Source organism: Halichoeres trimaculatus, unplaced genomic scaffold (assembly GCF_033239565.1).
Source record: "Halichoeres trimaculatus isolate MK-OKI-2021-1 unplaced genomic scaffold, fHalTri1.1 fHalTri1_scaffold_18, whole genome shotgun sequence".
Taxonomy (NCBI): domain Eukaryota; kingdom Metazoa; phylum Chordata; class Actinopteri; order Labriformes; family Labridae; genus Halichoeres; species Halichoeres trimaculatus.
Genome location: NW_027437196.1, coordinates 19,702,932 through 19,727,607, shown reverse-complemented (window position 1 = coordinate 19,727,607; position 24,676 = coordinate 19,702,932). Strand labels below are relative to the sequence as shown.

At 39.1% G+C, this 24,676-nt stretch overlaps 3 protein-coding genes across 3 annotated transcripts; 2 read left to right on the top strand and 1 right to left on the bottom strand.

Moving 5' to 3' along the window:
• The first annotated feature begins 725 nt into the window (after window positions 1-725).
• On the top strand, window positions 726-2,435 carry fitm1 (fat storage inducing transmembrane protein 1). The gene is made up of 2 exons (XM_074694073.1): window positions 726-1,012; window positions 1,784-2,435. Exons 1-2 carry the CDS (start codon window positions 726-728, stop codon window positions 2,433-2,435), a joined length of 939 nt encoding a protein of 312 aa, XP_074550174.1.
• A 250-nt stretch (window positions 2,436-2,685) lies between these two features.
• Window positions 2,686-7,542, bottom strand: psme1 (proteasome activator subunit 1). The gene is made up of 11 exons (XM_074693759.1): window positions 7,480-7,542; window positions 7,119-7,151; window positions 6,960-7,022; window positions 6,676-6,789; window positions 5,775-5,838; window positions 5,389-5,486; window positions 5,010-5,078; window positions 4,835-4,902; window positions 3,798-3,852; window positions 3,448-3,534; window positions 2,686-2,871 (listed from the first exon to the last, which is right to left on the bottom strand). The coding sequence occupies exons 1-11, from the start codon at window positions 7,516-7,518 to the stop codon at window positions 2,791-2,793; spliced, it is 771 nt and encodes a 256-aa protein (XP_074549860.1). The 5' UTR covers window positions 7,519-7,542; the 3' UTR covers window positions 2,686-2,790.
• Window positions 7,543-12,123: 4,581 nt separating this feature from the next.
• On the top strand, window positions 12,124-24,612 carry pck2 (phosphoenolpyruvate carboxykinase 2 (mitochondrial)). The gene is made up of 11 exons (XM_074693744.1): window positions 12,124-12,647; window positions 17,313-17,525; window positions 17,650-17,834; window positions 20,009-20,079; window positions 20,280-20,415; window positions 20,568-20,755; window positions 20,866-21,028; window positions 21,126-21,341; window positions 22,525-22,662; window positions 23,128-23,223; window positions 23,330-24,612. Exons 1-11 carry the CDS (start codon window positions 12,616-12,618, stop codon window positions 23,797-23,799), a joined length of 1,908 nt encoding a protein of 635 aa, XP_074549845.1. The 5' UTR covers window positions 12,124-12,615; the 3' UTR covers window positions 23,800-24,612.
• The last annotated feature ends 64 nt before the right edge of the window (window positions 24,613-24,676 follow it).

Sequence of the window (24,676 nt, the reverse complement as noted above, 5' to 3'; positions counted from 1 at the left end):
ACTTAATTTGGCCCAGCGAGTAGAAGAGGTTTAAGAGGCTCTGGCCTGAGGAGTGGGTCTGGAAATAAAAAAGACTAAGTGCTGAGAGAAACGCAGCTGTTGGAGTTGCCAAATGCAGACTGGCAACAGTTTATAACTTAAATTAGTGTTGGCTCTAACAGCTGACTCTAAGAATGGAGTGACTTTAGAGAGCCAAACAAGGAGCTGAGTGATCTTTTTTTCACGAGAGACTGATTCCTCATGAGGAATAAGACTTTTTAATTGTTAAAACATTAAACCCGTGGGTCAAAGAAGTTGTTTCAGGCCATCCTGCACAGTATGAGGCTTATTACAAAGACAGGTTTAGTTTCTGTATCATTGCTCCCACCCAAAAGGATCAAATTTCAGTTCTTTGGAAGATGGATTAGGGAATAATGGGGTCAGTAAGAGAAGCAGCCGTTATCAGGTCCACATTCTTAGAGAGTGTGTGGTGAGGGGGAGGGCTTTAGAGGGGAAAGGGGACAGAGGGGTAGTATTTTTATAAACCATGTGCTCTCCTGCTCGCCTGACAGTGATGAAGTAGAAAGGCCTCCAGAGGGGAACTGCTTAACTTTTCACAGACAAAAGAAAAGGAGGTAGACTCAAGAAGATGCTATAATTGGATGAAAAGAGACAAGAAAACCAAAGGACTTCCAAGAAATCTAAAACTTCTGCAAGGCATCAGGAGATAAACACTGGGAATAAACATGAATGCAAAGAGTGGAAATCCCCCCAATAGCTTCAGCGCAGACGTCAACTTGGAGAAATTACACAGGGTGGCCGTGGAGCTGATACTGCCGGGAAAACTCATCCTCAGGCTCCTGACCGCTGCTCTTGAGTTACTGACAAACTTGCTCGCCAGAATTTTAGGAAGCAGTCTTGTCAGAAGACATTTCCATCTGATGCTGTCTTGTTTGATTCTGTTTGGTCCTCTATTGAGTTTTTGGGTGTCCAAGTACAGCATCTTTGCCAACAGTAACCATTTCCTGTACAGGTGAGAAATCTGGAAAAGTAACTGAAAGTTTGTGTTTGCATGGTGAAAATGATTTTAAATGAATGCATCATTTTTTTTTATTAGTAAGTCATCAGTCAGGAATGGCATGATGGTGATTTAGCAGTTTGGATTTGGATTTACACATACACAGACCGACAGGATAATAAATTGCAGGCCATCATCTACAAGGATTTTGGCCTCTGTGATTCTCTGGAGAGTGTGGTTTAACTGCAAGGTCAAGGCATCATCCCACAATCATTTTAGTTTATGCCTACATCACATCCAGAGCTCGGATGTGTATCTTCAAAATAAATTAATGAATAAAAATAACCTTTTTTCTTTGGTATTGAAATGGACCGCTGAAATTTCAAGTAATAAGGTTCATTTGGCTCAGATTCACAAAGGAAAAAATGATCTGCCAAGTTTGTATTTGTATATAAGATTATAAATAATTATCTAGAATTCTTGTATTTGATATGTATTTTGATTGTATTTTTTTCTTGTAGTTAAATTGTTTCTAACACATTTTTTTTTAGTTAAACTCATATTGATAAAGACACGTGGGGCAATTTTAAGGGTTACCTTATCCTCTTATCTTATGAATTCAAGCTTACCTGGCAGTTACAACATTCCATGTGAAAACAAATGAATTTTTAACTTTCAAATTTTTCAACTTTTCAAATGCAAATTGTGAGAGTAATGGTTTAACACAAGATATTATTACTTTTCTTATTTATTTATTTATTTATTTATTTATTTTTGTTTGAACAGGAAGTTCCTTAAGTCCACTTGGGGATGGACGAGCATCCTCTCCGGTTCCTTCATCCTTCTCCTCTCCTCCTCAGCCCGTCACCCCCCCTCTCTCATCCTGCGCCATCTCTCTCGGATAGGGTTTGCAGGGTTGCTCTGGTGGGGGTCTCAGCGTATCCTGACCCTGCTGGAGGATGCAGCAGGAACCTGTTATGAGCCCCTAAAACCTGACCAGGATACCCCGGGAGCTGCCACACCAGTACAGCCTCTGCTTCTCCTGCATGAAGACCAGACCAAAGCCTCCTGCCTCAGAGCGAGCATGCTATGGAGGGGTTATGAAGTGTCTCAGGATGTCCTTATCCTCTGCTTGTGTTGCCTGCTGCTTGTTGAAGAAATGTCGGTTTTCTGCTCTCATCTGGCTCAAGCAAAGTCTCTGCAGAGACCTCCTGGTGGGCCTTTAAGGTTTATCTTCCTCCTGTGTGTACTTCTGCTGGCTCTTTGGTTGTTTTTGCTGCTGTGTTTGCTTGCACACTTTCCCAAGTTCCCCTCCCAGCAGCTAGGAGGCGCTCTAGGCTACCTGGGATGGAGAGGCCTGTACCAGGGATGGTACAGATTGAAACCAAGTTGGGGCTGGCCATGTTTGCCAGGTGAACATTATGCTCTTACGAACTGAAAATAACTCTGAGTGAAGAAACTTCATGGGACAATGTTATTTAGGATGTGATAATACGAGGTAATGATTTTGTTTTTGTGGGTTGTGAAAGCATGTTTGTTAAAACTTCAAGATTTTCTCTTGATATGAATATATAGGTTAACTTTGTTCTTGTTCAATATAACTCTACAACAACCTTTAAATAAACATTTGGATAAAAAACAATCACATGAAGTAATGAAGTAAGAACCAAATTTTATTACATAACTGGAGCCAAAATGAACGCATTGAAGGCATTTCTATTGAAGTCGGTGTATTGTTACATAAGACTGCTGTAATACACGGGCTGTGTCTTGTTAATCTGCTGGAGCTGGTCTTAGTAGATGAGAGCCTTGCCGTCTCCTCTGGGCTTCTTAATCTTGTCGTAGTTCTTGTTAATGATGTCAAACAGCACAGCCTGAAGGGAGAAACATCGAGGGAAACAGCGTTGAAAATGTAGCAGGAGTAAGATATAAAACAGACAGACGGCGTGTGAGAGAGACAGAAAGGTTAGAGGCTGTAATAACGGACTGAGAGATCCGGATCCAGAGCTGTTATATTGTTTCACAGCTCCTTTCATCATCACCTGTACTGCCTCGTTCATTAACAGCATCAAACACAGACTGACAATGGCCAGAGGAAGGACACAAACAGTGGCTAATGGATGGAAGACGGAACACCAATCAATTTAACATAAGCACAGCAATTACTCTAATCACCCTCCTATTAGGAAGGAATGGATTCCATGTAGCTGCATCCCTTCTGCCCAGACACGGCTGGATTATTCCATACAAGTGTGCAGTTTGGTTTCGAGTACTATGAAGGATTACTGTTGATTAAAAAATCGGGCTGGCTGTCTTTAATGCAGCTAAATCAGAATGAATCATCCATGAACAGCTTTTTGTATTTCCTCTGATAAACACGTGTGTTAATTCCCAGACACATTTAAATATAGGGCACACATTTGCTTTGGAAATCCATTCAGGTGTCTTACATATGTGTTGCGGATGTCCAGCACCATAAGGCGAAGCTCCCAGTACAGAGCCAAATCCAGCTCATGAACCAGTTGTCTGTAGTCTCCCTGCAGTGAAGGGAAAACAGAACATGGAGTAAATATGCAAAAACATACAAGGCATGGCACAACCAGTATGTACCCAATTTGCGCAGAGCAGAACATTGCCATAATAGCTGTTAGGTGTCGCACTAACGGGGTATATACAGTCTACAGATGACACATATTAATCTTAATTTATTAAACCAATGAGTGTGTGATCATTAAAATTAAGAAACAGTAACATCATAAACATATCTTCCTGAGACAGAGACAAAACAGAAGATACTGACCACATGGGGTTGTTTGGCAGCTTTGGCCACAGCATCACCTCTCTCACTGTAATACCTGAAAAACAAAAGAAAGGTTTCTTCTATATCATTACAATACCTTTTTTGTAGATTGGATGTACAACAAGTTTTGTTTATGACACACTCTCAGGCTTACGTTAGTTATCAAAGACTGAAAGCAACAGTAGCACTGAGGGTAGCATTAAACTGCGAGTGCGCATGCGGTGACGTCAGCGTTTCACCCTGAGACGCTCCGCTCTGTGTTTACACGAAGCTGGATGGAGGAGCGGATTCAGATCTTTCCACTCTGGGGAGCGTTTTCAAAAGTTTGCGTTTTCACTGAAAACGCAACGTGGTCTCGTCTAAACGGAAGGCCAAAACGCAACGAAATGTTTGCGGAATCGACCGTTTTCGGCGTCGTGTAAACGGGGCCTAAGAATGCTAAGCTATCACAGTTTACAACCCAGCTTTCTTACTGATCAACCAACTGTGTTAAAATAGGATTCTTATTAGTCATAACCCTGTATTTTTATTATCAATTTCAATTTATATTCCAAATATATAATTTTATCAAATTTCAGATTAGTGATAAATGTCTGTGTGGTGAACAGAGAAGAAAAAAAAAGAAGAGGTAAAACAGCAGAGATAATAATTAAGAATGTTAAAACATGAGTCGCTGAGCCAACGTGACTTTAACCAAATCAAAGAGTCACAAAACAACCACAACCAGCAAACCTCCCCCTGACACTTGTATTTATCTTTTGTTTGCAGTAGTAAGCGAAAGAGCTACCTTATATCTTAAAGGTTACATAGTTTTACTTTAAATAGGCAGGGTTCTTGGACATCATAGACACAGCTTTGCATGTGTATACAGCTAGAAATATGGTCAGTTTTGCAAAAACTAAAAGGCTTTGCAGTCTTGATCAAAGTGAGTTTACAAATCATGACCATGTTTTATTCAATCTTTTTCCGCCATTGTATATTTTTAGTCATATCAAAAACTCTCCCACAAATGAGCTGCATCTTTGGGACCACCTTACTTTGAAATCAGAGTCTGGTATGCCTCAATCTTAGTGCGTGTGTTGGTCAGCAGCTCAAACACTTTCTCCTGTTGGACAATAATAAAAATTACACACAGATTTGGTCACATTTTACACAAGCAATAAGCAACAGAAATGACGACTGCATCTAGACATCTCATCAGCAGCTGCTAACCTGTACGGCCACTCCAAAGTTGTTGCCGTCTTCAATTTTTGGGACCTGGAGCTGCACCCACATAGACACCTGACAAGAAAGTTATCAGAAGATTTATGAAGGGTTTATACATCGTATACATAATATCATAATTTTGGGTTGTTGAATCTTCTGTTACAATTAAAAAAAACAATAACTATAAAAAGTAAGAATCACTGAAGTGCTCTGATGAAACACATCACACTTAAAGCATTCATTTATACCTAACGTTATGTGCACATAAAGAATTTTCTGTCCAAAAATTGTGAATTTTTAAACAATGAAAAGATTAAACCAATATTTTAAAACATAATACTGACTGATTATAAAGGAGGCTTGGAGAAAAAAGTAAGAGACCAACCGTGTTGAGCTTTTCCTTCAGGGTTTGGATCTCACGCTTGACCTCGTGCAGGAGACTCTCCAGTCGCTCGTTGCTGCAGACGGGACCACAAGGAGGACCTGATGGACCAAACACCACAGAAAACAAACAGAGAGTTCGGAGGGGCCACTTTTTTGTTTAGGATATGTTTAAAATTACACAAGAATATTTGTTGTAATTTATCCCCTGGTGACAAGATTTGTTAGATTCGTAAATCTGCTTATTTAATTTCAATCACCCACTTATCTTACATAACAAAACAACATTACTGTAAATTATGATGATAACCACAAAATTATGATTCTCTTTTATTTAGACATCATGTTGCTTTGTCACTTGTATTAACATTTCTTTGTCTTGACATTTACCTGAGTCTTCCTCCTCTTTATCTTTATCACCGTCTTTGTCTTTCTTCCCCTCCTTTGCCTCCTTCTGCACCACCAGGGGGAAAACAGATGAGTCAGAGAGTTCTTATTACTAAAAAATGTTTTAAATGTCTCATTTTGAAATGAAACTCAGTTCCAGCAGCCCCTGTGACTTTCACACAGAATAATTGAATGTTTTTAACAGCCTCCAGCTCTTTTCCAAAGCTCTGCTGTATAATCCATAACATCCACCCCCTACTCCCCACAATCATAAAACAGATGACACTGGCAGCTCTAAACTCCATCCTTCTCCAAATCAAAAAGGAAGAGAAAGCAAAACAAAAAAACTGCTACACAATAATGGAGTATTCTTTTAAAGTGAGTGGTTTCTCTGCTGTCGTCACCAAAGAGTTATTTTTGGCCATCCCATAATCAACTACCCTGTCAACTATTTGTCTCATGTAATGCTGCCCAAACATAATGGAATGCCAAATTGATGCTAAAATTTAGATTTATGTGAAGCTCACCAATAAAGTACAACACCCACTCACAGCCAAATTGTTTAACAGCCTTACAAAATTGCATGGGGACTGTTGTCATGGTAACACGAGACTCTGTGTTGTGTCTTGGTGTCTCATGAAGTGTTAAATATAAACTCTTGGCAAAGACTCTTATCTTGAGAGGCTTTATTCAGCACCTCACTCTATTACATATTAATTTATATAATCTGGTGCTTCAATACTAAACCTCTGAACTCTTCTTGTTACCTCTTTCAATGAATCTTCAACAAGTATTGTCAAAATGAAGCCTGAAAAATTGCTTCAAGAAATGAAACATAATGTATAAAATCTAAAAACCCTCCAGTTTTTAAGAGTCCAGGAAGACTAGACCCGGCTCAGCCCACCTCCTCTTTCTTCTTGCGTTTGGCCTCCTCTTTGGCCTCCTCTTTTGCTGGGTCTGGTATGGGGATGTCAAGTGGAGCCTTCAGACATGCCAGATCATCTAAGCTGAAAGATGTCTGACAGACAAACACAAGCCATACACATTACTTCAGACGACTTTTCTGGAAATAACACAATTATATGACAGGGCCATTCAAAGTTCATCTACACTTCTTTTTAAAGTGTCCTGACAGAAAAAAAGTTGCTTCTCTTTGATTCGGTGAAGAGATTCTCCACAGACTCTCACCTTAAGCAGCATCTGCAGCTCTTCGGTCTTCTGAGGGAAGAATTTTGACACAAGTCCTTCAGCCTGTTGATCAAGTCACATTCAGATTAAACTTTGCTCTTACTGTTGTTATTCATGGGACACTGTAAAAGATTCATAGCTATAGACTGACAAAGTTACCTCTTTTGTGAGTCTTAGGAAGAAGTCATCCACCTGTAAACAGAACACAATGAGAACAGATTGAATGTACTTTCTGTCTGCCATGCAGTTTGTCATGCCATCCTATTCAGACGTCCGCTTCCAATCCAGCACACACAGCGCTCCTCCCTGCTCTCCGTTTAGCCGTCTGAGCTAACTGCCTGGTATCTGTCTGCACCCCTCATACGACCCCTGCTGTCACTTTGGTTACCTGAACAGGACACTTTCTAAAACACCTGCTCTCCCGTCAACGTGTGTGAGCGGTATACCGAAGGTAAATGAAGCTTAATCGGTGTAATGTAGAACAGTTTCAAATCATGCTAGCCATAGTTTTGGTGTTTACCTGTTTCTTTGACTCAAAGCGAATATCAACTGAAGCCATGACGTCTCTGTCAGGGAAAAGTTGTCGACAACAAAGCTTCACGAATCGATGAGGAAGAATTTAAACTCTTTAAGTAACTCAATACCGTGCAAGACACGGAAAGCTGCTCACAGTTACTCAGCATAAAAAGCGAAAACGAAAGTAAAGCGCATAAAGACAGTTCCGTACTTTCCCAGTTTAATATCAACTTTCCTGATGCATCGTGGGGAATGTAGTTCAGAAGAAGTTTACGCACCACTTAAAAGATAAAATCTGCCTCCGTATGAGGATTAAAACTCAACTTCTTTTTTGTAGACCTACTGTTAAAGATCTAATCAGAATAATCTACAAATTCAGGAGGGATAATCCTCCTTTAACAAAAAAAATATTTAATTATGAAAAATAAGACTTTACAGACTTCATTCAGAATCACTTTTATAATAGTTTCGAAACAGAAAGTATATTGAGAACGATTATAATGTATGCATATTTTTCCATAATATATCTAGAATTATTTTTTCCTTAATACATAACAGTTTATGCCATTTGGCTTTTCTGTGTAGCACACAACTTTGGTTATTTTAGTTAAACAAATATGATTTCTCTGTTAGAATTTTTTCTCGATCCGAAAAATTGATAATAATAATAATAATAATAATAAATAAATAAATAAATAAATAAATAAAAACATGAACCCCCCAGTCAACAGCGGGTACAGCACAAAAAAAATAAAATAAAATAAAATAAAAAATAATAAAAAAAATAAAATAAAAACTAACTCCCCAGTCAACAGCAGGTACAGCACACAATGCCCTTTCTCTTTCTATAACTTTTAACTATGTCCACTAGATGCTGCTGCTGTGGCAAGATTGAGCAAATGAACTATAGTTGAAAGCAGATTTATAAGAAAAAAGCAAAACTGTGTTCCTGTAGCAGTCTTAGTTTGGCTCAATCATACACTCATGTTGATATTCAAGTGTTTATGATCCTGTTTGAGGCATACAATAAGGTTTGTTTTGTCAGCTGTAAAAGAGTATGTTTTTCCTAAGACAGTACAAAATGAAAAACACCCAATCAAAACTGATAAACAAGCAGATTTCCACATTCAGACTCATTATTGATTAGTACACACCAGAGGCCAAAGTGTGACGGCTGCTGAGACCAGGGTTCTATCTGCTGTCGTACATCTACAGTCACATGGTTTCTTTCATCAGAGGCTGTGTGGACAGAGCCAGGGCAGCTCAGTCAGGTTATGAGCTTAAACAAATACAAGATCCTGAGTGGACAAAATGTGGACGTCAGAGTCTTCCATTGTTAACTCTCAGCTGGCCATTTGCACAGTCACATGCTCTTATCATGCCACCATGCTTTGTGTTATACTATACAAAGTATCTCTCTGCTATCTCTAATTACACCTGAAGATAGAGTGCAGGATCAAACAGGGCACTATAAAATCAGGCGTGAGGTATTATTGGTAATGGATCCAAAGTTCAGAGGGTGAACTTGTTTACAGTGTCATTATTTGTTGATTTGATTGAGTTCTTTAGAAAAAATGCTGCAGTGTGCAGTGTGTGGCTTTGCTGTTGGGAAATATTGTGGACAAAGGTCATATGCCTGAACAAAGTGGGATAGTGGGAGGCAGAGAAGAAAAACACAAGTTTTTGTGGCCATGTCTGTAAATTAACTCTTTGCACTGTCTTCATGTCAAGAATATGCTTATTTGAATGAAATACTATCTTTACACTTGAAAACAACACTTTGTGAAACTTTTAAAGTGTATTTAATAAATTGATCATGAATATATGTATCTGTGTGTGAGTATGTTATCGTTTTATCCTTAGTGAACAAGGATGGAACCACTAAAAATAAAAATCCTCAGTAGACCGTGTTGGTCACAGTTAACCGCAGTCCTGCTTATCAGAAATAACAGCTTGCCGTGCACATCACAAATGACCTTCACAACTTATACTCTGTGTGACGTAATATAAAACACCCCTATGTTTTATTGCCAGCTAAGCCGCAGTCAGAACACAAGTTTCCAAAAACACCATTCTTCATCACCACATCTTGTTTAAGTGCAAATCCCCATTCTTATAGAAAAACAAGAGAATCTACGTAAGTGCCTCTTTATTGAGGCTTTAATAATCATCCATGTGCTTGATGTATGAATAGATCATTGATAAGAAAATAAGTACCATGGAATCAAGCTTTCACCATTTTGTTTGACACGTATTTTTCTTGTAAGCTAAATGTCAAGTTTAATCCTAAGATCACTTATTTAAATTGGAGAGTACTGCAAAATGATGCATATCAGAAGAACTATTTACTCAAAGGGTTTATTGATGCTTCAGCATTTACTTTCATAGAATGTCACAGTTTTAAATAAACTCTTCAGCTGCTGCAACAAGTCTGAATGATCCCTTTCATAGATATGGACTGCAGTAGCAGGATGTAGAGCATGTATGCATTCGCTTATAGTAAATGTGTGTATGTCTGTGCATACGTGCATGTTTGCATGTGTGTGTACATGGTATATGTTTGGTCTGCTGCTGACTCTGCAGGCTCTATCAGAGGACACGAGACAGGAGAGCTTAACTTTAACCAGACACATTGGACTGTTGTACCTCTCTTTATCTCCAATCTTCAGTGTATTCTTCTGTGCAGCCCCACCCCTTTACTTCACATCTTGCCTTGTGTTTGTGAAAGTGTTTGCGTATTTGTATGGTGTGTATGCTTATGATATGAATGTGTTTGTGTGTGTTAAACCCCTTTTTTGGGGTATTCAAAGAGACAGTTCAGGAAACTCAGTATTTGAAAAGCAGGCACAGACAGGGTTAACTGCCCTGTAGTCAGTTTTATTGCAGCAAACCATAGCAAAGGTTATCTCATCTGAACATATACAGTTAGAGTGTCTAGACAACACACTTTTAGGTTATAGAAAACCCATTAATGTCCTTTATGAGTAAGCACCTGAATATAACAGCAGAATAAATTGGTTATTCTGTATAGAAAATCCTGACATTAATAAGGATGTGCAGGTGGTTGACCACTGGACTCAACACAGGGAAAAAGAGGAGCAGGGCTGTCTGGAGGACAAATGGACAAACAGTCAGGAATGTATTGGAACAACATTAACAAATAACTGGCTCAGTGCACACTGGTGTGGTATCTCTGTAAAGTAGAGGGGTCATCTGCTTTCCACACAGATTCAATAGGAGGTGCTCACTAATTGAGGGCTCACTTCACAATGGTTCTCATTCACTAATAAATGTGTAGAAAGGTTCCTCCTCTGAGCATAGAATAAGTACATACCAGCCACTTTTGTCATCAAAAATTTGAAAGTGTATCATGACTTGTACTTTTTCATATTTCAATTGAAGATATGTTTTTAATTGAAGATGAAAGTGCGGAATTGTTATGAGTGTTAATACATTTTCTGGTTATCATGGTTGTTAATACATTCTATTTGTCTTTTCTTTTACTGAAAGCACTTTGAATATGTCATACATTTAGTTTAAACTGTATATGTTTACATTTTTGGTTCTTATCTTCTGTGCATACACATGATCTGAGGAAGTTATATTTTGTTCACAGTGTAAGAATAAATTCAAGTAAGAATATACTGATGAATCCCAGATATGTGCTTGTAACGCACCCATGGTTTAAGCACAAATTTGTGTGTACGCACTGTTAGGCCCGTTGAACCCACAATCTTCACATAGACCACCCAATGGCTCTTGTATAAAGGAACAAAAGGATTTTACTTACAAAACAGCTACAAAAATATTATATTAACCACTACAGCATTACCCATACTTTGCAAAAAAAAAAACCATGAATCAGCTCCATGGCTTCTGTTAATTATAAGAAAGAAGATTTAAAATATAAGTCCAAAAGAAAGTTTCAATTGTGTTTAAAAATGTAATTCATCAATTCAAATTCATCTTATTGTGGAGCTTAGAACATTTCACTTCTTTTGTTTGTAGTAAACTCTTTAGTACTCCCTCTTTGTCATTATATGACTAATGATGAAGTGGGAGTAAAAGAGATTGTTGGCACTCCCTTGCTCTAATACAACAAATGGAAAATGTCTCTTACCTCTGGTGCTGTTGTAAGGTTAAGTCAAGGTTTGAAAAAACAGAAAAAAAAAAATGTGACTGAGTCAGTGTTGTTATAGTCAGCATTGTACTTAGTACCTTAAAAGTAACACTGAATGAAAAAAGACAATATAAACAGTGTGGGATTTACATAAACATACTTGAACTGTTTCTGAAGTCGTTTCTCTCGTCAGACCTGTTGGATTGCATTTCAGATTAGTTACATTAAATAATCTATAGTAGGCCTGTAGCAAATTGTACAACTTGCAAATAAATAAATAAATAAATAAATAAATAAATAAATAATTCATTAAAATTGAGCTGTTCTGAACAGTGTTAAGTTATCATCCTGCATTTTTACTCTTGTAATTGTGTGTTTCTGGTTTTAATTTAAAGTTGTCATAAGTTTGTGTCTAAAAATAAAGTTTGTGATGGAAATCGACGTGAACACCCATCTGCAGTCAGTATCTGCATTCAGGGCCAGCTCTGTTTCCGTACACTGACTCGTATTTCCGGGTTTGGCTGTGGGTCCGGTTTGTACTAAATGTGCTGCTGCAGGAACCCTGGTAACTTGCATCATCCGGGAGGGAGGCAGAACCTCAGGGGTCCGCGGGTCCGGAGGAGAGAGAATACTACAACACGAACATGACATACGAAGACGTGAAATTAGCCTTTAACTCATTTAGTTTAGTTTAGTTTAAAGCACCTCCTCCTCGACTCAGAGCCGATAAGAAGTGTGTGAAACTGAAGTGTGTAAAGTATCGAACAGAGAGATTGAGGACTGCCTGTGGAGTTTAGCGTACAGTGGAGTCAGCAGTGGGACAGCATCCAGTGAACCGGTTACATCAAGGTGTCACTTTGTAAATGTACACGTTGAGCAAAGTGCAAGGTCTCCTCCGAGCACAGATATGAGCAGCGACAGGCTTTAGCGTACCGCTCCTCACGTTACCTCCTGAGCTCACTTTAATGTGCCTTTTAACACTAAGTATTTCTATAAGCTAGCTGTGATTTTGCACCGAAGATGTCGTGCCTCTTGCTGGGAGTCGTACGAAGGTGAGTTAATGTTACTTTTTGTACTTTTTATCAGCTTGTTAAATCCTGTCTCTGTGTCACGAATTGTGTTAAAGCAACACACTTCTGAATGAACCAAATTGCTGTTTCTTTTCCAGTTTATGCTAAAGCTGATATATTATTGATGTCTCCACTTTAGGTAAAACAAGGGAATAAATTTTATTTCAATAAGTTTGTTTATTTTTTACACTTGAAGAGTACGACTTTTTTTTATTTATCAGTTATTCTTCTTTCACTTCTTGCAATAAAACTACATTAATGTTAAAACACCTCCTCAAAGAGATGAGACCTGTAACTGTCCCACACAGAATTAACTTTTCCAGAGAAAGTCATTCATTTGCTATAACAATCAGATGCTATTTAAAACTTGTTTCCTTGGGCCAGTCTGTGAGAAACTTGTTAGACTTGATTCAAAACACAGGCCTCAGATAGGATGACATTTTTTAAGTTTCTTAAATGACTGAGACATGTCTCAGTTGCTGGTTTTTAATAAGAGGTCACCTTCCTGCTTTACTTTTCTTCAATGCTTCTGTCCCTCCAGGCTTTGTGATGACACCACATCACACAGAGACCCTGGAGTCTATGTGAGCACTTGATGACTTTGTGTGTTTGCATTACATTTTGCCTTTTTGGATGCATGTGTTTGAGTGGCTGACTGACTGACTGACACATTGCTAGGGGCATGTGAGTTAGTGCTAAGGAGGCCTATGTTCCTGTGCATCTTGTTTGTATTTCTGCTTGAGGGATTGTAGACTGCTGCAGTCAGGGCTCCTCTGTTTGCCTGAATGTCCTGGAGCATGCCCTGTGTATTCTCCCCCGTGTACTTGCTGTTCCATCTGTGTGGATAATTTACGTAGCACATGTGCATGTTAACTGTGATACTCAAGCTATTCTTTACTTTGTGTGTAGACTCTGCCCCTAGGAGGCTGTAGACCAGGATCTGTGTAAGGGGAGAGGGCAGAGGCGTGTCTAGCTGTAGTGTTAGAGGATTGGCTTCTGATTGGAGGTGTGTTTGAGGAAAAGCTGGGCACTTTAATGGTCACTATATCCTGTTAATCTGTTCCTTAATCTTTGCTTCCTTTAAACCAGTTTGATATCCTCTTTTATACGCCACAGAATTATCAGGAGCAAATGTCAGGAGATATCTGAGCTAATTTTATCAACAGGAGGCATGCTTGTCCTCATCAGGTCTGGGGGATGGGTGAGGAATTGTGAGGCAGAGACAAAGGCATGGTGGGATGCATGACTGCAGGGGGGACTGAGAGGTCAACAGAGTCCATTCCTGAGAAAGAAAAAAAGAGGATTTTTGATGAAAAGGACAAAACAGCTTTTATCTTTTCATTTCTGAGTTAACTCAGTAGATGACTTACTTCTTATACATCCTTTGAATTTCAGATCATTCATTCATTTGATGTGTAGCATCACCCAAATGGTTACAGTAATTCGCAGCGTGGTAGGATCAGTAATTAGAGAGCATAGGTTGGACTAAGTGACTTTCTCTGTGGGGAAAAAAGATCATGGCTCAACTAATAAAGTAGATTAAATGGTCAAAATGGCTTTTTTATCTGCTGTTATTTAGGTCAGAATCGTGTCCTTTCTAGTTAACGGTTCAACATCTGACCAATCTGCAGATTTGAATTAAGAGAAGCGCTCAGTTACCCGAGGTCGTGACTCAAATTCAGCATCACATGTTTGTACAAAGCGTAAAATCCTTTCCAGGATGTGTCATACTGATATAAAAATTGCATAAAGAGCAATCAGCATTAGCAGTTAGCATGAAAAGTCAGTCACCGCATCACCAGCCTCATAGAAACTCTCTTTCTCTCTTTAATAACATGTTAATGTCTGGGATAATCTGTTAAGACTTTGTAAATCTTTTGGTGTTCAATCAGATGCATTATTTTTCTGACTCTTTTTAAAATGACTGCTTTACTTTTTGAATTGACATCAGATCTGCCTCTGCTGTTTGTCTTTGTAGTGATCTTCAGTGGATCCTTGCTCACTTCCTTAACCCGGATACAAACACTATAATCATACGTGATAGACAGGCTGTACTTAAGGTTAGCTACTTCATGAGCTGACTGATGATTCATCTCTTGGTAACTGGTCAGATTGAAGATGTTTAAACGCAGAAAGGTTTTCGATTTGTGAGATATAGCTAACCTGCTTCATGCTTATTTTCAGATCCTGAATTGAGAGTTAGTTGAGGGCCAAAAAAAAGTGTGATGGCATGTTGGAAAGAAATGTTTTTCTATTTTTCCATCTGCCACCAAGCAGAAATAAGAATGACTGGATGAGCTAAGAAATTATGAGATAACACAGCACATGCTTAGTACAGTGACAGCAAGTTGTGATTATTCAAATATCTTGAGTGCTGACGTCCTGCATATCTGTGAAAACTTAAACTACATTATAAGACATGTCGTATGGAAAAGTTATTTTATCAGCTCCTAAGTTTGGCAATGTAGTAAAAACCTCCAGGGGTCTGACTCACTTTATGAGAAATACTCCTAAGTGGACAGCTGAGGAACTGCTGTTTTTGTGTTCTTACATTGGATAGTGTCTCTTTTCATAACACAGTAGTTTGAGCCCAGTGCCTTGCACCCTAATCTGAGTACAAATCACAATTTAATATAAACAATTGCTTTTGTCCTTCACTTCTACCCGTACATCATAGAAAAGAGTTGAGTAGATTGTAGGGCTGAACGATTTAGGAAAATAATATAATTTCAATTTTTTTTAACTTATATTGCGATTTAGCACGCGGTTTAGCATGCGATTATTTTGGGGTTATGTTTATCTTCTACACAAGCAATAAACCGTGTTATAGTATGACCAACACAACAAAGGATAGTGTAGCATACATACAATTTCTTCCTGTTCGCCAGGCCTACATGTCATGTTTACAAATAACATATACCTTTATTTAACTACTACAATCACAGTATAATATTGACTGATTGATTTAACTTTAGGCCTTATAGACCTGTAATAATATTATCATTAATTTCCTTAAATAAAATCAGAGAAAGGAACAAAGCACTGCAGAACAACAGGCCTATTATGAACAATAAAATAAAAAATAAATATGAATCCTCTCGTCTATGGATCGCACATAAGATACAGAGCAGAAATGTAAATAAGACCAAACATCTGGCTCAACCACTGAAATATGTCAACATTTAGAAGGCACTTTTTTATAAAATGAACCAAAGAAACACTGTGTGAACATAAATTTTAATATTAATTGTATAGAAATCTTACTGATCTCTCATTAGTAACAAAACACAAACTAAATTAAATGCACTTTAATTATTTTTTGTTTTGTTTTTTCTTTTTAAATTGCAGCCTTTACGATTTGAAAATTGCATTCTATTACATTGCGATGTTGGTTTAAATTCGATTAATTGTTCGGCCCTAGTAGATTGGACCACTGGTTTCCAAATTTTGCTACGTGCAACCCTAAAATACGCAGTGCTAGGGAACAATGATCCACTGCAATGAGAATACGTTCACTCCCCCAGTCCTAAGATACTTAATTTAACTGATGTGTGTAACATTAAACTACCAATGTGCCTATATGATTAAATAAAATAAATACAAAATGTATCTCTTTTTTGTTAATATTCAAACCAATATGTATGAAATGTGCAACTATGAGTAGTTTTACTTCTGTAAGGCATTTTGCAACCTCCCTGTCAGTGTTTCAAGACCCCCAAATTTTAGAACCTCTGACTAAGACACAGAACCCGTAAAGAAGTCTCATGGAGGAAAAACATGAAAATTTGTGTTACAGTTTGTTTTAAAAGCAGGAGTCACTGTCCGTAGACAGCGTGTAACAGCCCTCATGCTCAATCCTCTGGGTGTGTGTGTGTAATAACATACACCATGCGGTGAATTGGGAGTCTCGTGCTCGCACACTGTTGGTATCTTTGTAACTGAGTGGAAACGTGTGATTGGTATTTAGAGTCACGTTAGCCTCTGATTCTTCCCTCTACAGAGACTGTGGACCTGTTCATACTATGAACTGGTCTAAGACTGTTTTAGTTCCTCTGTACCTCCTGTTACTCCTGTTACTCCTGTTCCACACACTGAGGGGTCATCTGGGGTTGCTCATACTGTCCACAGACAGAAAAAAAACCATCACACATGCAAATTTCCTTTTCCATTATCACCCACTGTAGTCTGGAAACAATAAATGCACATGCAGGCTTTTGTCTTACCAGCAGACCTTTCATTGGCCTGTGCTGTGTGAATATCAGGCCTCTAACACACAAAAGCGTCGCCCCCCACATGCCCCTCTTTTTGCACCTGGTACATTATTACCTTTGTTACAAAAAGAGAGTTTCTCTCACACGCTCTTTCACCGCTTCATGACTCTCAGTCAGATTGGTGTGAGATTTAACTCAGAATGTATGACTGTTTGCAAATTTTCTCATATGTAAGATTAAACAGAGTTGTATTCAAGAATGAATGTTGGTGTGTAGATTCAACATTCAACTCTTTATATTTTCACAGAAACTTTGTGTTCAGTAAATAATTTTATCCATTGTCTTGTCGTAAATCATTGTGTCTCTGTATGTCAGACTTTCACCAAGCCACCTGGTGAAAACATGGTTCATCTCTCACATCCCTGCTCTCTTTCAGACATGGGGCAGTTGGAGTGAGTGTCGGGGTCCGGTCCCTGGCCTCCCTCCCGTCTCTGCCCCCAGCAGTAGCTGAGTTTGTGAAGGGAGCTGTGGATGAATGTAAGCCTTCCAATGTGCACGTGGTGACGGGAACGCCGGAGGAAACAGCCAACATCCTTGCAGGTCTGGAGAAGGAGGGGATGGTCAAGAAGCTTACCAAATATGAGAACTGGTACAGGCTTGAATTTCTTTCTTTATTACAGTGTGTGACATGCTGTAAGACTACAATTATTATTTAATTCCCCTCTCATCGTCTTCACATCTTCTCTCTGTTCTGATTTGTGCTCTCTTTTCAGTTGGTTAGCTCGCACAGACCCAAAAGATGTTGCTCGGGTTGAGAGTAAAACTGTGATTGTGACCAAGAACCAGAGAGACACTATACCCATCCCTGCTGACGGGGTCAAGAGCCAGCTTGGCAGCTGGATGAGCGAGTCTGACTGGCATAAAGCTAGAGAGGAGCGTTTCCCCGGCTGCATGGCAGGTAAATCTCTTTTCAGCAGGGGACAAAGCTATCAGCTGAAGTTAGAAGCAGTATAAGTTTAAAGATGTTAAAAGATACTTACCCACCTCACAGGATTGCTGAAAACTTAAACGTATAGAATAGGATTTTCTGTTCTCCTCAGAGCTTCTGTGACAACAAGCTGTAAAGCCGTTTTCTGTGCCCTACAGTTCATTTTGGTTCGGAAATCTCTGAAACCAAAGAAACAACCCCAAAGTATTTGAGGTTGCTGGGTGTGCTAAGAGCTGTTCAGATTCTCCAGATGTGAAGGGAGGCAGCGTCACTACTTCCTGTTTGACTTCCTATAGAATAGAATGACACCCTTCACCATCCCTTTGGAAAGTAGGCATGTGTGATTTAAAGGGATCAGTGTATCTAGGGATGGGTACCGACAAGGTACTTTTATGGGTACCGACCAAATTCTGTCAAAGTACTGGGTACCAATTCATGTAAAATCTAGAGGTTCCATGTTTAGGTACTTAAATGCATCCTTGTGACTGTAAGGGAGTGGAAGAGTAGGCAATTTTCCATGCTGGACATGAACACAGCATTACAAGGTTATATATTGAAGAATAAATATGTTAAATTGAAAAGAATTTACATTCTATTATTAAAAAAATTGATACTTTTTACCAAATAAACGCCCACAGAAGTACCGAAAATTGGGACCGTTGAGTACTGATACCGATTGCCAGGTACCAGGAATCTGTACTGTATCGTTTCAAAAGTGAAAGGCACCCATACCTAAGAGTAACAGCATTTGACTTAGAGCCAGCCTCACAAGATTAAACAATTATTTTCATTAAACCAGACTAATGATTCATGTGAATAATTATAGGAGGGAAAGAGGAAGCAGAGCAACGTTTTAACCTGACACAAATTCACTTCACCTCTGAGGACTCAGGCAATTCCTTATTTACCTCTGATCACCAATGAATCAAATCCGTTATTTATTCATAGTGAATCTGTGCCAGTATTTTGCTTTTTCAAAGATTCCTACAGCTGAAATATTTTTTTTACCCAAAATATGAGATAAGATTAATAGATATTTATTTGTGGAGTCAGTGTGAAGTATAATTAAATGTTTATTAAAGGATGAAAGTAAAAATAGAATTAAATGAAATAGCCTCAAAACTTGTGTTACAAACAGAAAATTACTAATAAATGGTTCATAAAACCATAACAGGTTTATAAAAAAAGTTGATAAAAGGGTTAGAAAAAGTTAAAAATCTTAATAATGTGTTATAATTATCCATCACCTGGTTTTCACTGTTTATGTTGCTGAAATATATCAAAATAAAAAGGGACTGTGCTTTTTGTAGTCTATTTGTGATATTTCTCATGTAATGGCCTTCTAGTCATTGGTTTGTTTAATCACTGTTTTTATCTTTTACTTACCCCTTTATCACATCTTTACTTGACCCTGCAGCAATTTATGTCAAGGCCAAGGAAAAGTTGTAAGGAAAAGATGACATATTTTTGAGCAGTGCTTATTTTTCTGAAGGCATATTTTGCCAGAAATTTTAACATATTTTAAAACATTTTGATTTTTGTATTTTATAGTTGATAAATGTTTTAACCCTCCAATGCATGTCTGTAACTTTATAAAAAAATATTTCAAAATTGAAAATTGAAAAGGTGTTTTTTCATGCCCTAGGAAGAATAATAACACCTAAGGACAATATTTTGGCACAGGCTGATATGAAGTTCTCCCATAGAAACCAATCAAAATAGCTGCACTGTATTGATCACTATGCATCAGAGGGTTAAAATTCACTTCCACAGTCCACTGATACTTAAGAGCTTTGTTGTCCTTCACCTCACCTACCACTGGAGGTCAGCAAAGACTGCATTTCAGGGGCATTACTGAGTTTTTATCAATTATGCTTTTTAACTTACTTCTAACTCTGAGGCATGACTTTGTCTCCTCTGATCTTGACTCCATCTTTAAACTCCTTGTTGGTTTAGTTTAAGGTTTTATTGACAGTAATAATAGTATTTCCCTTCAAAATCTACATCTGAAAATGTCCCACAGTCTATGGTGATTTAATGTCAGTTTTAACTGCATGTTTGCTAAGCAAAGTCAGATCAGGTCACACTAATATAAGATAGTTTTAACTTGACTTAAGTGTGTTCATTGTGTTTCTTCCTCACAGGTCGCACCATGTATGTGATTCCTTTCAGTATGGGCCCCGTTGGCTCCAATCTGTCTAAATATGGTGTCCAGGTAATCACTGTGCTGCTCTCATCACTTAATTCTTGATTGTAAGGTTAGATTTAGGGTTTGATGATTAGGGTAAAATACATTAAAGCAGCTTCTTGCTTAGTCACTGTGAAATGCTGTCATTAATCTAAGATGTTTAATGCTCAGTTCTCCTAATCTTTTTCTGTTGCACTTTTGTTAAACACGTTTGGTGCTCTTTCCAGGTGACTGACTCGCCGTATGTCGTTGCCAGTATGGGGATCATGACACGCATGGGCACACCTGTCCTGAACAAACTGGCTGAAGGAACAGAGTTTGTGCGCTGTCAGCACACTTTGGGTCGACCTTTGCCACTTAAAGGTACCAAATCCAAGACCCTGTAACAGATTGTCAAAAAGCTCTGTGTGCTGTGGAAGTCTGTCCACTACCAACACAGAGACTCTTGCCCTCTGCTTGATTTACTCCAACAGCAAATGTCCCTCTCATCCTGGTTTTGTCTGTCTTCTCTGCAGCTCCTCTGGTCAACTCATGGCCCTGTAACCCAGAAAAGGTGCTGATTTCTCACCTGCCTGACATGAGGCAGATCATGTCCTTTGGCAGTGGCTATGGAGGAAACTCTCTCCTGGGGAAAAAGTGCTTTGCTCTCCGCATCGCCTCCCGCATCGCAAAGGATGAGGGCTGGCTGGCTGAGCACATGCTGGTGAGTGTAAACATTGCTGCCCCAGGCCCTGGAAGATGCATAGCTTCAGAAAAATTTGGTTTAGTGATGAATGCAGACTTCTGAAGTCGTGTCTCATCTCCCCTCGTCAGATTCTGGGTATTACCAACCCTCAGGGGGTGAAGCGTTACGTAGCAGCAGCCTTCCCCAGTGCGTGCGGTAAAACTAACTTGGCCATGATGAAACCAGCTCTGCCAGGCTGGAAGGTTGAGTGTGTTGGTGATGACATTGCCTGGATGAAGTTTGACAGCCAAGGTTAGAGAGAAGAGAATGCTTTCACAAATAAAATGTTTCTGTTACTTTATAGACAATGTTGTAAATCTTTGTTGGTTTGACGCTTTTGTCTCCGCAGGTAAACTAAGAGCAATCAACCCAGAGAACGGATTCTTTGGCGTGGCTCCTGGCACCTCAGACAAGACTAACCCCTACGCCATGGCCACCATAGCTAAAAACACTGTGTTCACAAACGTTGGTGAGACCAGCGATGGAGGAGTGTGGTGGGAGGGCCTTGACCCCCCTGCAGCCGGGATCACACTCACAGACTGGCACGGCAAAACCTGGAAGCAGGGTAACACTTTAAACTTTGTTTTCCCAACTGGTGACGAATAATCATGAATGTTCATCAAGAAAGAAGGAAAAAGTTCGATGAACACTCACAGTGAGCTGTAAACCTTCTAGGTTCTTGCCATAGACTAATGGACATAGTCTCCCTGGTAACACCCGCCATTTTTTTTAAACAGATTTTTGAAGCAAATTAGCTACAGTGACCATATTGGTAGTGGCAAGGGCTTCGAGTACAGCTATAGAGCGCCTGTCAGTCACGTGACCTGAGCTGTGCCTCTGATTGGGCAAGTTTCAATCTTAATTTCCTCTGAACTGCTGAGTTAGAAAAAAATATCACCTCCCGTACAGTGTGCCGATAGTAAAATTAGCAACTCAGACAGGAGAAACTTTTTGAACCAGACTGTAAACATGTCAATTTCTGGTGTGAAAATGGCTTTTTTGGCTTGGTATGTATGTGACCTCTGGTACTTCAGGGGCCAGCGTTAAGCGGACACTCGAGAAACAGACGATTTTAGCACTTCCGCATTGTCTCATATTCTTCGACCAGAGATTGTCGCTTGATTCTTGCCTGAGCCAGTGGTTCTCAAACATTGTTCAGTGATGCACCACGTGAAATGTTTTTCTTCTGTTACGTACCCCCCAACAAGCACAAGTTTTGGTTGGGAAAAAAAAGACGTCCAACAGAGCGCTGTGCTATTAGTGTCTGATTTATAAAACATTCTTTTTTAACAGCAAGATTGTTTTTAACCCTGAAAATCATGACCAGATTGGCAAAAAACAGTATAACTGCATGAACTAAAAAATGAAAATAACTAAAGATGTGTTTGAAGGGAAGGATTTGTGCAGATATAAGTGATTGTCAACTTAGAGTTCCCTCTTTTGGAATCGAAATAAAGGGCTCTCCTCAAACCCAAATAATAACAAAAGATGAATATTTTTTTCACAAAAAGACATAAACTTAATTCTAATTAAAAGAATGCTAAAAAATATGATAAACAAACACACAAATAAATAAGCTGCTAAAGATGTGCTGGCTTCATGCTCCTGAAGACTAATTTGTCCCCACAGAAAAAACACAATGCCTTGGGTTGTAACTTGTGGACTTGAATCCCATTACAGATATTTTTTCCAAATACTGACTGTGATATTTGCTTATTAATGATCTTGTGTTTGTTCTCCATCAAAAGGAAGCTCAACCCCGTGTGCCCACCCCAACTCCCGCTTCTGTGCTCCAGCAGCTCAGTGTCCCATCATTGACCCTCAGTGGGAGAGTGAGGAGGGGGTTCCCATTGATGCCATCATTTTTGGCGGCAGAAGACCAGAAGGTTGGTGCTGATATCGTCCTCTGTAATATGACTGTCCAGAAAAGGAAGTCAGCTTTGTGAAGTTGAGTTTACACTGATTAGAAGCAAACTGGACTTTATTAGACTGCTTCAGGCATTGCTCATGTTATTTAAACTTACTAAGCATCGTCACGGGTTTGTCAAGGAGTTTTGACCAATCAGAATCAAGCAACCTGGAACATCAGTAAAAAAGGGTAATAAACAGTTATGACAGTCATAACTCTGGCTTGTTGTAGTGAGGTTGAAGTGAGTTTTAAAATCAAGTTTACACGACACATATGTAAATAAAAACAGCTACACCTTCTTACTTCACATAAGACACTGTGTTTTATGTTGTTTTATGACCTATTATATGTTTGGGTCATCACTCATAAAATTTATATGTAATATCCATGTCAAAGACCAGTGATCAGTCTGCAGTAAATAATTAAACACTGATGTTGTTAGGGGTCCCTCTGGTCTATGAGTCCTTCAACTGGAAACATGGAGTTTTTGTTGGAGCAGCCATGAGGTCTGAGGCAACGGCAGCTGCTGAGCATAAAGGTAAAACCAAACACACAAAGTTTTTTCTGTGGTCTTAATTCTCAAACAAACTTTTGCATCAGCGTAAAACTAACCGTAAATAAATGAGTTTCATTTTTTACTCCAGGAAAGGTGATCATGCACGACCCCTTTGCCATGCGACCATTCTTCGGTTACAACTTTGGAGACTACCTCGCCCACTGGCTGAGCATGGAGACTCGAAAAGCTCCCACTCATCTGCCCAAGATCTTCCACGTCAACTGGTTCAGAAAAAACCCTGCAACCGGAGCCTTCCTGTGGCCCGGCTTTGGCGAAAATGCCCGCGTCCTGGAGTGGATCTTCAAGAGATGCAGCAGGGAGAGGGAGGATGAAGCAGCCAAGAAGAGCATTATCGGCTGGCTGCCAGAAGATGGCGCCATCGACACTAAAGGTCTGGATGGTAAGGTGGATATGGGTGCTCTCTTTGATGTGCCGGCGCCTTTCTGGCAGAAGGAGACCAAAGAGTTGAGGGCTTACTTCACCCAGCAGGTTGGAGCTGATCTCCCAGCTCAGGTGGAGGCTGAGCTGAAGGCGCTGGAGGACAGAGTGCACAATTAAAATCCACAAACAGGGAGGTAGTTGTTGATGACACCAGATACAGATCACAAGAAGTAATCTGAGTCTCTGGATGAGTTCACACACACAAAGTGTGGGAACATTTTGGTTTTATTATTTGTTGAGAGTTAAGAGAAGCACCGTGCCCATTCTTCCTCTGTGGGTGTTAACACAGCCGGTGGTTTCAGTGAAGGTGAAGTGTGCTGCATGCCCTCATTTTGGACACTACTTGACATAAATGCTACGACACTGAAAACTGGTGCTGGGTGTTGGAGGTTTTCCTTCAGACACCAAGGTTGAATTCCTGTGAAGTAGTCCAACATGTCCTGAAGAGAAGAACATGTCTCTACCTCTTATCTCTCACTGAACCCAGCATGGTCTGAAGCACAGTTCACACAGCCCTGCAGTGATAAATGAAACATTTAGACTATTTCAAGGGACTTAAGTTTACAATCATCTAACACCAAAGATTTTATAAAACACTGACAAAAAAAGGTGAAATTTTAAATATCTCACTCACAAATATATTAAATTAATTCTAGCAACAGTTTTTTATTTCTCTCTGTCAGGATCTTATTGAACGTTCTTTGATTGATTTTATCTTTATATTCACATCAACATGAAGCAGGAGTCCTTTAACTACTCAAGAAACTGATTTCTGTGTCCAAGGGTTACTATGCAGCATTCATTTTGACAGTTTTGTAATGTTTGTGATTCACTTTCTTAATTCCAGGAGATGTTTACATGCAATCTGTGAAAATGTTGGACCAATAAATGCAAACTGAGATTATTGTTAGGAGCCAAGGTTTTTATTACAGTGCAATGAATAAATTTCTTAAAAGACTAAAACTTTTTCTTGTGTCTGTTTTTGAATTAAATA

Bases quoted from the DNA above. Each gene is read 5' to 3' on its own strand.
- fitm1 (XM_074694073.1), top strand. From the start codon at position 726: ATGAATGCAAAGAGTGGAAATCCCCCCAATAGCTTCAGCGCAGACGTC. The intron at 1,013-1,783 runs GTGAGAAATCTG...TTGTTTGAACAG, and splicing joins AGTAACCATTTCCTGTACAG to GAAGTTCCTTAAGTCCACTT.
- psme1 (XM_074693759.1), bottom strand. From the start codon at position 7,518: ATGGCTTCAGTTGATATTCGCTTTGAGTCAAAGAAACAG. The intron at 6,790-6,959 runs GTGAGAGTCTGT...TTTGTCTGTCAG, and splicing joins AGCTGCAGATGCTGCTTAAG to ACATCTTTCAGCTTAGATGA. The intron at 2,872-3,447 runs GTAAGACACCTG...TTCTCCCTTCAG, and splicing joins TGGACATCCGCAACACATAT to GCTGTGCTGTTTGACATCAT.
- pck2 (XM_074693744.1), top strand. From the start codon at position 12,616: ATGTCGTGCCTCTTGCTGGGAGTCGTACGAAG. The intron at 20,756-20,865 runs GTGAGTGTAAAC...TCCCCTCGTCAG, and splicing joins GGCTGGCTGAGCACATGCTG to ATTCTGGGTATTACCAACCC. The intron at 23,224-23,329 runs GTAAAACCAAAC...TTTTTACTCCAG, and splicing joins GGCAGCTGCTGAGCATAAAG to GAAAGGTGATCATGCACGAC.